Source organism: Tenrec ecaudatus, chromosome 6, assembly GCF_050624435.1.
Source record: "Tenrec ecaudatus isolate mTenEca1 chromosome 6, mTenEca1.hap1, whole genome shotgun sequence".
Taxonomy (NCBI): Eukaryota; Metazoa; Chordata; class Mammalia; order Afrosoricida; family Tenrecidae; genus Tenrec; species Tenrec ecaudatus.
The window spans coordinates 91683341-91700799 of NC_134535.1; the positions used below are offsets into that span (position 1 = coordinate 91683341).

A 17459-nucleotide genomic window follows, 5' to 3' on the forward strand; every position below is an offset into this window, starting at 1 on the left:
CCTATATATTGACTCAATAGCAGGGCGTTTGAGTTAAGTTTGGAGACTTAGACATTTTTAGAGATTTATAAAACTCTTATTAGAAAAGGAGTTGCTTGATTTTTTTTTCTTTCGAAACTTGATATGAAAAGGAATGAGATTATCCTTTTGAGAAGTTGCCGAATCCTAAATATTGTGAGTTTCATTGAGAAGATCTAATGAAAAGTTGAGTTTTGCCGATAAGGTTTTAGGTATTTCTAAAATATGAGTTGATGCCACGTCACTTTGTCTCATGAAGATGCAACTTGTCATAGTGAACTGATGTTGACAACTGTGGAAGAAAAAGAGCCAGTGGGTATTTTGACCTAATATCAAATCACTTTTATTGGTGTGTGTGTGTGTGTGTGTGTGTGTATAGGAAGGACCAGTGATCAATTTCAATGCAGATGCCACCTTACGAAACTTTTGTTTATGGCAACAAACTCAAAACGTTCTCGACGATGCCCACCCTTTCCACCATGATACCGCTGTCCTTATCACGAGGTATGGTTTTAGAGATTATCCATCTATCTGCAATTATTTGCCATTTCTCTTTGCATGATCACTGATATTTCTTGCTTCCTTAACAATAATACATAAAATTAATCTATGCATCCTTTTATTAGCTATGATAGGCTGCGAGGCAATGCATTGACGTAGACAAAATGATTTTTTACCATACTAAGGTATGAGAGAATCAGGAATAGTACATAGAAACAAGCACAAGTATGGAAATAAGAATAGGTTTTGTTCATTGCCTACACGATCTTTCTAGAGCTTGGAAGGAAGAGCGTTTCAGTTGCATTGGTTTTGTATGTTTCAGGGTCCCTCTGCTTTTTAAAGGACCTGCTCCTTGTCTGTCTGACTTTCCACAGTGATTCTTCTAGACTTGTTCTCAACCATAATTATTTATAGGAAAACAGATTCCGCCCTTGTCAACCAAGCATTCATTTTACAAGCACCGCTATATATTGTTGATTTAAACACTTGTGTCTACAACTCGGATATCAGCCATCAATATTTAGATTCTAGTTGGCTTCCATATTTCTTTACTTATTGCTTGACCAAAGTAAATAACTCCTTATTTAGATGTCAGGTGCTGAGGAATCTCTGGTTTCTAAAACCCTAAAATGAAAATCTTTAGCCTATGTAAAATAGTTAACATGTAGTTCTCTTTTCCAAATGAAGCAGATGTTACCTAATTTTATAGACAGTGCTGCGGCATCAGTCTTTGGTTTATCTGGTTTTAGTTAGTATCCAAGCAGCTAAGATTGAATATAACAGGTTAACGATGGGAGAGAAAGGGTTTACTAAAGGAAACCCAGGGGAAAGTGAACCACAGAACCGATTAATCAGAGGGGCAGCCAAAGCAGAAACAAAAGAAATACCAAAAATATAGAACTTGGTAAAACCTGGGAACATCATTATATTTAAGAAAGAATAATAGATGTAGTTTACGTGAACACTGATGGAAAGGATAACTATATTACACAGATTGTGTAATTAATGGTAGGTACATAATACACTTAAAAATCTTGTTATTAAAGGTGATGTAAACTTCAGCTACTTTCATGACTTCTTTGTAACTCTTATGGCTTATTGATATGCACAATGCAGCATTTTTCTGGCTTAACCTTATTGAGAGTTTAGTTTGTGATGATAGTCATGTTAAAGCTTATTTATTTTTGTATGACCTATTACAAAAACATTTCCTAAAAATTCCTCAAAACAAACTTTTTATTTTAAGGGAAGACATTTGTGGAGCCAGAGGTAAATGTGGCACATTAGGTAAGTTATTTTATAAATTACAGTTAGCTTACATCATAGCGTACTAAATTAAATGTAACTTTTTATGATTGTTTTCCTTTTGATTTGTATTTTAATCGTTTTGATTGATGGTGTTGGTTTCAGCTGTTGCTGTTATTTAAGTCTGCTTTGACTTTTGAACAATAGTAAGAACTAATATGAATTTACTGATTACTACGTATCAGGTGCTGTACAAAGTTTGATTAAGGTGTTTTTTTAAAACATTTTATTAGGGGCTCAAACAACTCCCATCACAATCCATACATATACACACATCAATTGTATAAAGCACATCTGTAAATTCTTTGCCCCAATCATTATCTTTCTTTTTTTTCCTTTTCTTTTTTTTACATTCCACTAGGGGCTCATACGACTCCCATCGCAATCCATACATATACACACATCAATTGTATAAAGCACATCCACACATTCCCCGCCCCAATCATTCTCAAAGCATTTGCTTTCCACTTAAGCCCTTTGCATCAGGTCCTCTTTTTTTCCCCCTCCCTCGTATCTTATATGTAAGCTTTGATCTATATAAAACGCCATAGGCAACTTTTATAATTTAGCATAAACTCATAAAGCAAAACACTAAAATGGCCAGCCAGCCATGAATTCGCCATCAGACTGGAGCTCGAATGGAAGGAGGAAAGACTCAGCTTCCAAAGTCTCTTGGGGCAGCTCTGCTCTGTCACACAGGTCACTCTGAGCAGGAGCAAACTCAGACAGCAACACTTAGTGACAACTAATGGATATTTGGGCCTATTCCGTTCTCATTATTTGTGGAAGCTATTGTATATTCTTAGGAATGGATGTGTGGCATTCAGTGTGCTGATGTTCTACTTTACAAGTTATACCACATTATATTCTAAAGTGGTTCTACCAAGTTGCATAGTAGAAGAATTGTCCCTGATTTTACGCATGCATTTCCATGAGGGAAAGTGGTCCATAATCCTGCAATTCCATTCTCCTGCTATGCATATTTAATTTTGGTATAAAAGTATGACTCACTTTATAGAATATGTTAGCATGTATTATGCTTATTCTGTTCTCTGAAATATATCATATGACACTGGAATAATCCTTATCTTTAGAGTCTGGTAGGTCCCATATGAAAATTATTTGAGTTCCATGAGTCTTTGTGGAAAGCGTTGTTATCCAATGACAATAGTGCTATTTTGGTGTGTGCAATTTATTCAATTTATTTAAAAGATTAGCCTTTTGTCCTAAATATTAACCATGTCTTTTTTGTAGCCCAATTTATTAGGTTAAATTATTTTCATAGTGTTGCCTTATTAACTTTTTAAGCACTACTCCATAGTTGTGCTCCATTTCATCCTAATTATTTATGCCTGTTCCTTTATATTTGTCTTTTCACAGAACCAACAGTGAACTTTTGGTATCTTTGTTTTTAAACTCCTCTGTTTTTTTTTCTTTTTTTCTGCTAGCTTCCTTCCTTCCAACAATTCTAGAAAGTGACTGCTCAGTATCTCAGTAATGTTGTCTTAATACCCTATCCTTTCCTTTGAGATCAGAGTTATCTTTGTATTAGATATTTTCATTCTTTGCTTCACGTGTTTATGTCAGCATGCTTTATTTTGTACTTGCCTATTTGTCATTTGGCGGTTTTAAGTTTTATATTTCACTCACTCTGAAGTTTCTTTTTTTATTATATAACTTATTTTTTAAAAACTTTGAATGATAAATTAGGTGATGATTCATAGAGAAGATCATTAGTTTTACATTCAACAGTCCATAAACTACCCACCTCCACCCCCAGCCTCCCAACCACTGGACTGTCATCCTCTCCAGGGACTTATCTCTTCTCCGAGCTCTCTCTGTGCTTCCTCTGGTTTCTCGAGACTCTCGTGTTAGCCTCTCTGTCTGTCTTTCTTTTTTTGGTGCTCTCGATTCTGAGCTGATAGTTCATGCAATTCACGGGATCTGGGGTGGGGAGCGAGCCTTCACATGGCATGACCTTTTCTCTAGGGAAGATACTCAATAGTTTCCACTAGTGGCAGAGTTTTGGTAACTGGACCTCCTGGCTCAATGCAGAACCTGCAGGATCAGACCTTCTATGGCGAAGGTTCCTCAGTAAGCTCCAAGCACCTGGACTGAAGTGCTGTCACTAGTCTGCTCCCTCTGAACAGCTTTTCTCATTACCACACTTTACTTGCCAACTAGATCTTGGCTCTGCACATGACAGAGAGGAGGGAGAGGCAGAGACAGAAGAGAAAGGATTTGTTTGAGGTGTCTGATACATCATGCAAATACAGTATTTGTTAAAATTTAATTTTTATTAAATATTTCGTTTTTCTGTATTGGGAATCCTTCAGAAACTCTAATTGTCCATGTTTAATAAATGGGCATTTGCTGACGTACGTTTTGGATCAGACCCCTTCTTCCCTCTAGACAAATACTTTCTGGCGATTTAGATGTAGTTGAAGAGTCAGGTATTTGGCAGGGATATTTTGAATACATCGTATTTCTTATACTATCTGCTGAAAATCTTTGTAAGACTAAAAGTCAAGAAACAACGTTGGCTGAATCAGACCCGCCATGTCATACTGTTCATTAAATGATCAGCTATACAAACTCTTGATGTTTCTATAAAAGCAGGTGGGGTTCTCGTCCCCATTCGTGTTTTGTTGTTTTTAGCTGTACTGGTGCTCATCAATGATAGTGACCATGAACGCTTTATTATTGGCATTTGTTAAATCAGGGGATGTTAATGATAAATAATGATGCTAACATTTATGATGATACTATTAAGATTTTACATGATTTAATCATCAAAACAAGTTTATGAGTTAAATACAAGTATTTTAAATGAGAATAAAAGATAACAGCTTAAATGAACTCATTTTAGTATTTTTCTACCTCATTAAAAATATGTGGGAGAAAAACAAATGAAGGTAAGTTTTTGATCACAGATAAGAGAATGGTAATAATCTAATGGTAATAATACTAGGTTTGTGTTGTACTGTATTGTGTTTCAGTCCCTAAGTTAAAATACACAAAGCGTGTTGAAACGAATGTTTTCCATATTTTAAATGACTTTATGTAACTTGTTAACACTTCCGAACGCAGGGGCCAGTGTCAGCCTCAGGCCCGGCTACTTTATTCTATCACTGGCAACGTTCAGAGAATCCAAATTCGCTCAGGTACAGCTAGGCTGACGCTATGCGTGCTTCCTTAGCACGCATCAGAGGGTTGTTACAGTCGCAATAGACTCCAAGGCTGTGAGGTTTGGGGTGGAAATTAGTGTGACAGTTGAATATTTACATACTGCTTCAGAATTAAAAATTCAAAAGGATCACAGAAGGATCGCTTTCCCCCTTTCTCCTCTTCAGTTTTCCCTCTTGCAATTTAAATGCTGTGGCTTCTCCTACTAGGCGTGCGAATGTCATCCTTCCTGTAATAATCTTGCGCCTTAAATCGTTTGCCCAATCAATAATTTGTGGCTATTTTGTTTTTGAGAAAGAGCGCCGTGGTGAATTGGCTGCAACGGTTGAGTTGCAGGCAAACCGCGCCCTCCTTTCTCCCTCACCCTAGTCCACATGCTTCCGTAGTGTTGCATTGGTGCGACGTCGGGAATGACAGCGAGGAATGGTGATAAACCTAGTGCTTACTTCGTGGTTTCGCAGTCATTTTCCAGTTTGATCAAATTCCAGTGTGGGATTTTTCAGGTTTGGCAGAAATCGGAACCCTGTGCGACCCCCTGCGGAGCTGCTCTATCTCTGAGGAGAATGGACTCAGCTCCGCCTTCACTGTGGCTCACGAGCTCGGCCACGTGTAAGTATGCGCGCCCGCACACACGCGGACTCTGCCGCTGACCGGTTAGCGGCTCCATTTATTTATTTAGCGTCATTTCCAACCCTGACGTGCTGATTCTGGCTCCTTTGTGATGTTGGATCAGATCAGACAGGCTGTACAGATCAACAGACTAAGCAAAGACCTAGAACGTGGGAACCCGTTTTCTTTCCTGTCCTGCCATGGGTTCCAAGGCAGCACTTCTGGCCGCTGTGCCTTGTTATCTTTACATGCCCAGTACTCTCCTCCACCAGCTTCTGGGAAGGCCTCCAGGGGCTTCTGACTCTGGGAACTCCCAAATGGTACTTGCAGTTCCAAGACATCCTTGTTCTTAAAGCTTAGAGCCTCAGCACCTGTGGAGTGCCAAGGTCATTAAAATACATATGTGTGTGTGTTTCATGATAGTCACTTAATTTTATTTGCATTATAATTCTCGTTAAATCAGAAATGAAAATACATACATATTTTTAAAGTTTAGCCCCTCCTCCTTCATAGCTTTTTATTCAAGATTTGGGATTATTCTCTTAGATCTTCCTACATTACAAATATTCTGCTGGGCCTCTAGGCCCTGAGGATGGAGGCCGTGACAGCTCCCCTTGGAAGTCAGAACAAGCTCGTTCTCTGAAACATGCTTCCACATGTACCCCTCCCCCCAGGAGTTCTGGGCTTCCTTTGTGACCTGCTAATAAGGAATTGAGGCTAGACTTACTACTCTTAGTCTCCGTACATTTTCTTTGCCTGGTCTTGCCTCGAGGCACAATTAGAACATGCAGGTAGTAATTTGAAGTGGAAGTCATTTTTTTGGTAAATGAATGCCTCTTGAAGTCTCCTTTGGGATGGTTGTATGTCATGATCACCAACGAGCTCATGCTCAATTTTATGAGTTGTTGGTTGAGGTGGTTGATGGAGGATCGGGTGAATAGTTGAAGAGTGAAGCATCACAGCTATGGAAACACATGATCTGGGATCACAATTGTTGCTTTCGAAGCCTGCTCACAAGGAGCTCATGGGCTGCAGGAGTTGAATGTTGGGATGCTAACCAAAAAGCCAACAGTTCAAAAGCACTCGCCCTCCCATGGGAGAAAGACGAGGCTTTCTACGCCTGTAAAGAGTTGCAGTCTTAGAAAGCCAAGGCGCAGTTGTACCCTGTCCTGCAGCGTCACTATGAGTCAGACTCGACTCCATGGCAGAGAGTAACAAGCCTGCTTATGACTACAAAACCGCTCTTCTACAGAGTGCCTCGTAAACATTTATTGAACTTTTAAAAGAGGCTCCCTTTAGATGTCTCTACAATATGGGTAAGTTGTTTAATGGAAAGACTGCTTACTACAGTAGGCAAGGATCAGAATCAGGTGGTGGCAAAGGCACCGTCTAAACTTGAACTTACACTTGAATACTCAAAAGAGTGTGGGGAGTCTGCTGCTGACCACCTAATTATTGAACAGCATGACTAGTCCACGAAGATTTGACTGCCAAGTCAGAGTGTCCCTAGCCGTCCCATGCAGTCAGTTATGACTCACTGATTACAGAACCAGGCTGTACTTAGACGATTGTTATTTAAACCTAAATTGGCAGTCCGGACACATAATGAAGAAGAATGCAGCAGCTCTTTTGAAAGTGTGGCATCAGCCAATCCTGTGGAATTCGTTAGGGTATATCCTTCGCCTAATCTGTATCCGCACAGAAATATCGGCCAGTTGAAACTTGCACCATTTTCACAGGAGAGGTTTCTCCATATTGTGATGAGGTGAGCCAAAAATTCAAATGGTTTGTACTACATGTTCAAAGTTCGAATCTAGTATTGCTTAGAAGCCATGTGTCCCTAAATGTATTGCAATTTTCATGATTATTTAAGGAGAGAGAAAGAGTACAAATTCCAATATGACGGAATTTGTCTATACTTTCATTATAATGAGTTATAAATAGAATCCATTGTTAATTTTCTGTACTCTGAAATCATATTCTCCTATTCTTTTTCTGAAGTGTTGATTTTTATTTTTAGGTTAAGTGCTCCCCACGATGATAGTTTTAAATGTAAGGAGCCTGGGATTGAACATCCGTATCATGTGATGGCCCCAATTTTAAGTTACAACTCGACTCCTTGGACCTGGTCAAAATGCAGTCAGAAATATATCACTGAATTCCTAGAGTAAGTCTTTCTATAGGTTAATTTTTTTAGTCAAATTTTATTTAAAATTTTGAAATTTGTGTGCTCTTTTAATGTGTTTCAGTTTTCATTTTGTTTCTCATTTGTTTAAATTTAAGTTTAATTTCACTGTTCAAATGAATCCTTAAAAACAAAGGGGGAGTTGTATATACATATTACTTAGCTCCTACAAAAATTTTTAAAGTCTTTTTAAAACTTTGGCAATTCAGACCTATCCCTTTTTTCACTTGGACCCTTATATTGTGATGGAAATCCTGTTTTAGGAGACACTTGATGGGAATTTCAGCTTACTTGTGGTTTGTTGTTGACATTTTAGACACTATGAGGCAATGTTTTGAGAAAAGTTTTAGCATGTTAGTGTAAGGTATTCCTGAAGGACAGCTAGAAAGGTGCAGTGATGGGGAGTCTCTCAGTTTACAAATGAATACTTTAGGAGACTGCCCAGCCTTGAGAAGAGAACCTGACCCAGACTCTCCCCAGATCTCTCAACCCCAAGCTTCTTGATCCAAATGGTCTTCCTATCGCAGTCACTCAAAGTGGCCAAAGAGCCAAATCCAAGCTCTTTGCAGATAATTTTTTTGTATAAATGCAATAATAGGTCATCTATTCAACTACACATTCTTTAGAGAAATATTAAAACAGCGTTTTATTTGAAAATAAAATTAAAAAGCACGTAACAAAAAAGCAAGTCACACTATCTTTAAACACACACACACACACACACAAAACTAATGCATTTTAATAAAGAAGCCCTCTCCTCCTCCCGCCCTCCATGTGTTCCCCTCATGAATTATGTGACTAAGAGAAGTAACCATAAAACAAAGTTTTGCAGAATCCTTCATCCAGAATGCTTACATGATGAAGAGGTTAATGTTGCCTTCTTAAAAAATTTCTCTTTTCTTTTCTATTGAAAAAATGTAATCATGATTGTTTATTAGAAAACAATTCAGTACAAAAGCCCAATATATTAAAAAGCACTTCCCCTTTCCCACACAGCAGTGTTGTATACAGCAGAGAGTAAACAGGAGAAGATTGCTCATCTAGATGCAGCAGTCTCCAAATTAACTGGGACACACAGTGCTTTGTTGACCTCCCCCTGCCCGACCCCCATCAAAACTAACAAAGCACAGACTTATCCCCCAACCCCCCCAAAAATTAAAAAAAAAATTGAGGAACCCATTCCAAACAATAGTTCAGCTAGTTTGGTGTCAATAACGGATATTTCCTTCACCAAACTTTCAGTGTCCCAAAAAGAAAATTAAGACATCAGATTTGCTGCTTAAAAATTCACATAAAGACTCAATTGATCAGCGGCATATTCTAATCATTATTTTAATAATATCAGAAATCTCTAGTTAGTTGTCTTTTTAGAAACAAAAATGAAAGCATGCTTTGGCATATATGTTCCTCAATATATTCCATAGTTATTATCAACAGTGGTTATTTATCCTCCTATCAGAACTTGATTTAAACTCACAGCCCACAATTGCTAATCAGTACATAATTGCCTTATAGCTTTGTGCAATGGTTAATTGAGAAATTGATGAAAATGACCAGTAGAGGTACGTTTGTTGTTGTTGTTTTAAAGGAGGATTTTTATAATTATCTTCAATGAGAATTAAAAAATTACCTGTTCATTCATATAAAAGAGTTTATAAGGCCAGTAAAATTTTCCAGAAACATTAAAAAATTATTTTAGTACAACAAGTTGTCTTTAGCCCAGTTAGAGTAGTTGAACATCTTCACAGTGCTTTTTTAGATTGGAACAGATAGACATACCTATGCATATATATATATTTTTACATATTTAGATATACTTGTGCTTCTATATGCATATGTGTTTATGCATATTTACATATGCATATATAGTGCAGCCTCGGTTGTCGAACACGGCCGAGTTCAAACATTCTACTACTCAAACAGCAAAGTTCGGAAACAACCTGCTCTGGACTCTGAACTTTGGTCGGTAGTCGAACTAAAAATCAAACTTGAAAACACGTGGACAGGTTGAGAGTGCGTCGCGCAGACACACAGGAGCGACGCTTCCGCTAAGCGCAGCTCGCGCCCGGACCGCACGGTGCCTCTGTTAGCGTGTGAAAATAGTCGTCATTGTGCTGCGTTTTTTTTTTTTTATCTCTTTGGCGCTTTATTTGTGTAAAATATCGTAATTTTAAAACTGCATTGTGTCTTGACATTTAATGTATTGTATTTATTGTGTTTAGATGTTTTAGGGGATATTTCTACAACCTAGGGCTGTTAACTTTGTGTTAATTCCTTGAAAAATGAATTTATCGCCGTAACTTTGGGACTTCAGAGCTACTGTTTTTAACTGAGAGATCTCTTTGAGGTGGAGCGGCGTAAATTTTAAAATTACTTCTTTTGTTGTTTTTGTCCAGACCTGACCATGTACTTTCTCAAATGATTTGAAAGCTTGATTTTTACTTTTGGACAATTTGTGTCTTACAAGTAGGATGTTATTAGATACCAAAGTAGAGCAAAGTATAGTGTAGTAGACATATAAATGTATGCTTCATAAGCGATATTCTGATGAATTTGTTTACTTGTTATTTATTTGTAAAATTGTAACCTATAAGGCACTTGCAGGTTGTCAAGTGAAATCAAGTTTTCAAAGTCTTTTGTAAACCGTGAGAATGTCATGCACTGCAATTCTGATTTTGAGATGGGTTCAGTTTTTAGGTTATACAAAACAAAATGACATTCCCTTTGAAAGTGCAAGACTACCTGAACAGTGATAAACATGTTGTCCTGAGATGCCTCCACGTATGTTCACGCTGCTTTGTTTCCTGCGTTTGTGCAGCGCTGGTTATGGGGACTGCCTCCTCGACAAGCCAAGCGGAAGAACATACGACTTGTCCCCACAGCTTCCGGGACAGATATATGATGTAGATAAGCAGTGCGAACTTATGTTTGGTCCTGGGTCACAAGTGTGTCCCTATTTGGTAAGAAAAAAATGTAACCCTTTTATTTCAAAATGGCTGTAACATGACAAATAGGCTCTATTTTCAACATGTATATATATTTTAAGGAAGGTGAGTTAATATATAAATATCTTAAGAACTTTTTAAAATCTTAGAATGAAATGGTAGCTGACAGAAAGGAGGTTTTAAGAAGAGAAGCTTATATGTTTGAAGAGAAGCTTATTACATGCCAGGCACTTCGAAAATGATCTTTGTGACTGATTTCAGAGTCTTAAAAAGTACGTTCACTTAGTAGCAGAGGCTAGGCGAGGCTATGTAATTTAAAAATTAACTAAAGTTATTTACTTATAAATATTTCAAATGATCCTACTTTGGGAAGTTGAGAGCGAAACTGTTGATATTTTGATATTGAGTTATTTTAATGGGTCAGGGAATCTAATAGACAATTTTTTTCTTTCATGTAAGTTTGAATCCAAGGGAGTTAAGTTTGGTATGCGTATTGCTCAGTTTCATTAGGTTCCTATTTTATAATTTATTCTTAGGACTTTTCAGAGTTTACATCCTTTCCATATCCATGGAAATAGATGATTCAATATTTTCACTGGGTCTATAATCATTTTGGGGAAATGTAAGATTTATTTCAGAGGAAATGTCGCTGCTTTCGTGAGAATTATACTTTACGTTCTAAGCATAGTCACTGCCTTTCCTTCATTATTACAGGACTGTATACACTTCCCTTCACACATTGCTGGATTATGATCATTGGGATCAAAATGCAGCCTTTATTCATTTAAACACATAGGTCTGTTGTGCCTGAAATACCCTCCAGGTCATTAAAAAATCCCACCAGAAAGTGCTGTCACAGACTCCATGCCAACTCACAGCAACTCCAGACAGGGTTTCTCAGGTGGTCAATCCTTTCAGGAGCAGAGAGCTCCCCAAAGGGGGTGTTTAAACTGCTGACCCTGCAGTGAGCAATCTAGCGCCTAATATACAGGGCCACCTGGGCTCGTTCAGAGGTGTCCTCAAGTATGTATTTATTGACTGAATGAATTAAATTTACTTAGAAGTTATCACACAGTTGATACACTTGGAAGTTATATTCTACCTAGTGAACATTCTTCCCTCACCTTGTATTCATAATTGCAAATCTTACTAAGCCTTTAAACAGCCATTCTAGGAGGAAATATTTACTTTGTTTTTTATTACAAAAGATGCATTTATTTTGTATCAGATTTGGACACTAAAAAACTTTGAATTTAAATTCAGAAAACATGAGGAAATTAATTTGGTTCCAGCTCTCATGAACCTATATGTAGATTTTTATTTTCTTGTACAAACTTCAGGCCCTATTGTTTAAAAATTGAAAGTCTACATTATATTTATAAGCTAAGGAACTTTAGTATATATTATACAGTATTTCTGTGCACATTATTCATACATTCCACTTTGGATCAAAAGAGGCTTTTGAAAACTCCTTGTGAGTAACATTTAAAAACAAGAAGTCTTTAGAGAAATATCCTTTAAAAAGAAAGAAAACTCTCTTACATAATTTTCAGTACTTCCACTCCAATTCATCTCTCCCATTCCTCAATGTATGAGTAAAAATGTGACAAATTCAAGAAACTAAATGTTGCATTTCTATGAGAATTGACATTTAATTATTTAGTAAGCAGTATTGCTGATTATGGCCAGCCGTGACCAAGGAACCAGGAAATGTTTAGTATTCAGTTTATAAATTGCTGCAATCTACTGAATCAGTTAGGGGCTGTGGTTTTAATTTTACTCGTGTCCCTTTGCTTTGTGCTACCCTGCAGACGCAGTGCAAGCGTCTCTGGTGCCTGAGTACAGACGGAGTTCGCAGTAGTTGCCTCACTCAACACATGCCACTGGCAGATGGAACATACTGTGGTCCTAGGATGGTAGGTTTTCTTGAAGGGTGAGTCTTGGGTCAGGAGATTATCCAAGGGTGTGATTGACTCTCATTTCAGCATTCTGTTCATTATTCCTTGGTGGTCTTTACTCTTCCTGGTGAATTCCTTCTATTGTCATGTCTGGTTGATGTAGCACGCTGTTAACCTCAGTCTCATTCTTTTTCATCAAAATGGAACGGTGCCATATTAACGCTGCAAATAAATTATCATAGAAATAACTATGAGGATACTTGTCTAAGTATGGGATAGTCTTGTCATTACTAATAAGTACAGACATAAAACTCCTAAGAGTTGGCAATTCCTTGAAATTCATGGATGAAGTACAGCCAGAATGGTTCTTAGAATCAAGGATGGTATGACTTCATCTCACTTATTTTGGGATTGCTATCAGTAGAGACCAGTCCCTGAAAAGGATCCTCATGTAAAAATAGGAAATTTTTTTTAACAATTTATTGGGGCTGATACAATTCTTTTCACAGTTCATACATATACATACATCAATTGTATAAAGCACATCTGTACAGTCTTTGCCCTAATCATGTTTTTCTCTTTTCTTCTTTTACATTTTATTAGGGACTCATACAACTCTTACCACAATCCATACATATACATACATCAATTGTATAAAGCACATCCATACATTCCCTGCCCCAATCATTCTCAAGGCATTTATTTGCTCTCCACTTAAGCCCCTTGCATCAGGTCCTCTTTTTTTCCCCCCTCCCTCCCCATTCCCCCCTCCCTCATATGCCCTTGGTAATTTAGACATCGTTATTTTGTCATATCTTGCCCTATCCGGAGTCTCCCTTCCCCCCTTCTCTGCTGTCCCTCTCCCAGGGAAGAGGTCACATGTGGATCCTTGTAATCAGTTCCCCCTTTCCAACCCACTCACCCTCCACTCTCCCAGCATCGTCCCTCACGCCCTTGGTCCTGAAGGTATCATCCACCCTGGATTCCCTGTACCTCCAGCCCTCATATGTACCAGTGTACAGCCTCTGTCCTATCCAGCCCTTCCTTTAAAAAGGAAGACTGAAAATGAATTAATGTATTGTAATTGTGGTATGGCAAGGAATATTGAATAAAGTTTGGTCTGCCAGAAGCTTAAACCAATTTCTTTTAGCGGTAAGACAACCAGCATGTAGCTTAGAAATGAAGAAGGTGAGACAGTCTCACCTGCTTTGGGCTTGTCATGACAAAGAATGATCACAGGAGAAAGACATCATGATCGGCGGAGTAAAGGGTCCATGAAATAGAGGGATTCCTTTAGTATCACTGTGGCTGCAACAACGGGCTCAGCAGAGAAACAATTGCGAGGCTGTCACGGCATCGAGTCTGCTTCATGCCGACTCATAAGGTCTGTATGAGTCAGAGCCACCTCGGCAGAATCTAGCAACAGTAATTGAGAGGGTGAAGACTTCAGAAAGAACAGATTTGAGCTTGGGAAATGCAGAGCTTGCTTTGGTTATAGTAAGTTTGAGGCAGCTCTTAGATTTGCAAGCGGAGATGAGTAAGCATCTGCATGGGAGTGGAGTCCCGGAAAGAGCTCTTCCACTGGGAGGTGTACATTTACGCGTCTTTGGGAGATGGGTGTGATGGGATGGATGAGACTACTAAAGAAGTGGGTGTTGATAGAGAATAAAGGCCCAATAGCTGGTCTGAAGCAATTTCAACATTAAGATATCATAGAGAAGAAAAGCAAAAGAAAGCGCTCTCACGGAGGATCAAAGAAAATGAAGACCAAATGGAAGAACACATTGAAGACGAAGCATGGCCAACTGTGTTACATGTTACTGAGACGTCAAGGAATACAGGGACCGAGAACTGGACTCTGGTTATAACATGGTAGAGCCATCGGTGACCGTCACAAGAGCAGATTGCTGTGGCAATTGGGAGGTGGCGGGGAGAAGTCTCCTTGGGGTGGGTTTGGGAGAAGATAGGCAGATTTAAGCAGTGGGCATAGACCAGTGGTTCTCGACCTTCCTAATGCCGCGGCCCTTTAATGCAGTTCCTCGCGTGGTGGTGACCCCCCAACCATAACATTATTTTCATTGCTACTTCATCGCTGTCATTTTTCTACTGTTATGAATCAGGTGACCCCTGTGAAAAGGTCATTTGACCCCCAAGGGGTCGCAACCCACAGGTTGAGAACCGCTGCTTTAATAGATAAACAGAGCAGTAGCTAGTGAAGGAGAGTGAGTTCTAAAAAAAGGTTTGTGCGTGTGTGTGTTTTTCTTTTGTTGTTTAATCGATGGGAGAAATAGCATGGTATGTTTGTATGTTAATGGAAATAGAATATTGGAAGTATGTGTCAGACTATATGCAATAAAAAACTTGCTTTTTATATTTTTATTTCCAATAGTTGATAACCATATATTTACATAAAATAAAAACGATGAGGAAAACAAAATGTAGAAAAAGAGCTTTCCAATACAGCCATGCTTTTAACTCTCATGCTTAACTGACATAGGATTACTCTGCCACCTTCCTACAAAAGCTTCTGAATGCCTGCTCTCAATTTCTGTCCTTCCTTGCCCTACAGAGGGGCAACACATAGTTTAGACAGGTGTGGATGGGTCATACTTCGAGTAGCACTTATGTACTAGAGAATTTAACAGTGCTGATACAGGAGAGGGGACAGTTGATGGAAGTGGTGGGAAGGCTGAGATCAGCACACCAGTGGCGAGATCTGGTCTGCACAAGGCATGGTCTTTTCATGATCAGTAATAGGCCAGAAGGCTGAATTCATGAGCGGAGATATTGGCTGTGTAGAAGGAGTGGTGGGAAATTGTATGCATGTCTTTCTAGAAATTTCTGTTTTCTGGATGAAGAACCAACGTCCTCATTTGAGACATGGGATGAAATTCACTAGAAAATTATCTAAAATATGTTTATAAATGAATGGAACTAAAATATGAAAAGCAAGTTTTAATTGCACATATTCTGTGGATATCTTTGAGTAAAACAGAAGCATGGATATATGCAATGCTAATATTTGCTTCTCTTAAAAAAACACAGTTTATCTTGATGTCTCTTCTTCTCCATGTGTGTAGATTTTCCTTCCTCGTGAAACCCTAAATACCAAAGGCAAGAGAGTGCTCACTTCGGCCGCACATACACTAACCCTGGTATGACACAGGGATGAATAGCATGGTCCCTGTACCAGGATGACACACACATTCATGAAGCATTCCATATTGCTTTTTGCTGTTTTATTTTCATATGTTCTCCAATACACGCAATCCAGGATTGGTAAATCTATAGAGACAGGCACTGTATTAATGGTGTACTGGGGGAGGGAAGGGAGGGGAGGGTGGAGGGAAAGGAGGAGCTAATAAGAACAAGTGCTAGAAGGAAGAGGAACATGTTCTGAAGCCGATTGTTAGGGTGATTGCACAGGCCCTTTTAAGACGACTGAACTACGGAAGTGTATGATGTGTGAATTATATGTCAATATACCTATTTTTTCTAAAAAAGGAGCACAGGGAATATCATCTTTATTCGTTCCAGAAATCTTCATCTGGTTACTTTGCAGAAACTCAGGAGCTAGTCATAAAGAGGTGTTACAAGTAATCCCACTTCTGAATTAATAATTTTTGCATTGAATTGTATGCACTTTTTTCCTGTCGTGGCCTTTATGTTGCTGCTATAATTGATGTGATGTTCTAATGAGATATACAGGAATCATTTCTTTGTGTTTATTATTTTATAGCATTGCTACCATGGATTGTGTGTAAACAAAGAAATGGAAGCGCGTCCTGTAGATGGTGACTGGGGACCATGGGGAGCTTATAGTTCTTGTTCAAGAACGTGTGGAGGTGGAATCAAAAGCACAGCCAGGCTCTGTGATCGTCCTGAGTATGTCTATTTTATGTTACTGTAAATTAAGATTATCTCAAGGCACAAGAAAGTAAGCATTACTTCTAAAACTAAAGGTCCGTCTGTTAAGTTTCTGAGATTCAGAAACTTCTAGAATACTTTAAGCCACATTATGTCTTGGTAGTTTCGATCTTTAAAAAAATCAAAGGTTTATATTGCAATAGCTTTTAATTTTCAGTAGATACTTCATTATTTCATAGCATGACCACCTTGTACTGTGTGTAAACAAAGAAATGGAAACACATCCCGTGGATATATCTTTTTTGTTTTCTCATTTAATCAATATTTGAGAAATATTACCCAATGTGTATGACAGTATCTATGTCTCTATTTAGAGTTCCTGGTTCTTTTCAGCAGAATTTTGGGTTTCCTGCACACAAAAGACACATAGATAATATTTCCTTTAAATTGGATTCTTTGAGGCATTCAGACTATTTTGGATAATTACATGTGCCATATTTTCTTTTGCTGCCTCCCGTGATGGCACTCAGAGCCATAATTTTCTTAAGCTGAAAAAGTACTGCAGCATATCTCGTCTTCATCAAACTCTTTTAAATGGCTTTGAGATTCCATAAGATTTTAAAATAGTTTCTGTTAGTCAAGTAGCATGTAAGTTGGTGAGCAATATGATACTCCTTAAGTACTTAAAATCTTATTTATAAACATTTTAAATGGAAATCTAAACTAAATCTGACTTCATGGGAATTTTAGAATAGCTAAATAATGCCAGACGTACTTATATTAAATTTTTTTTGATAAAAGACTTTTTCTTTTTAGCATTAGTTGAAGCAGAGACAGATTGATACGACAAAGCTCTATAAACTGAGTGATAAGATCTATATGAAATTTGTGTATATATATCTACATCTTCATCTGTCTCTATCCATTTCTGCCTATGTCTGTATC

At 38.1% G+C, this 17459-nt stretch overlaps 1 protein-coding gene and 1 non-coding gene across 2 annotated transcripts in view; both read left to right on the plus strand.

Moving 5' to 3' along the window:
• The window catches only part of ADAMTS20 (ADAM metallopeptidase with thrombospondin type 1 motif 20), a 176996-nt gene that overhangs the window by 51238 nt on the left and 108299 nt on the right, over nt 1-17459 (plus strand). Inside the window, exons 6-12 of the mRNA XM_075551858.1 lie at nt 398-522; nt 1766-1806; nt 5514-5619; nt 7640-7786; nt 10623-10764; nt 12561-12665; nt 16387-16532. Coding sequence (XP_075407973.1) covers nt 398-522; nt 1766-1806; nt 5514-5619; nt 7640-7786; nt 10623-10764; nt 12561-12665; nt 16387-16532 — 812 coding nt within the window. The remainder of the gene's footprint in view (nt 1-397; nt 523-1765; nt 1807-5513; nt 5620-7639; nt 7787-10622; nt 10765-12560; nt 12666-16386; nt 16533-17459) is intronic.
• Nucleotides 15770-15876, plus strand: LOC142452075 (U6 spliceosomal RNA). Its single transcript, XR_012785138.1, has one exon. It is a non-coding gene; the product is annotated as a U6 spliceosomal RNA (small nuclear RNA).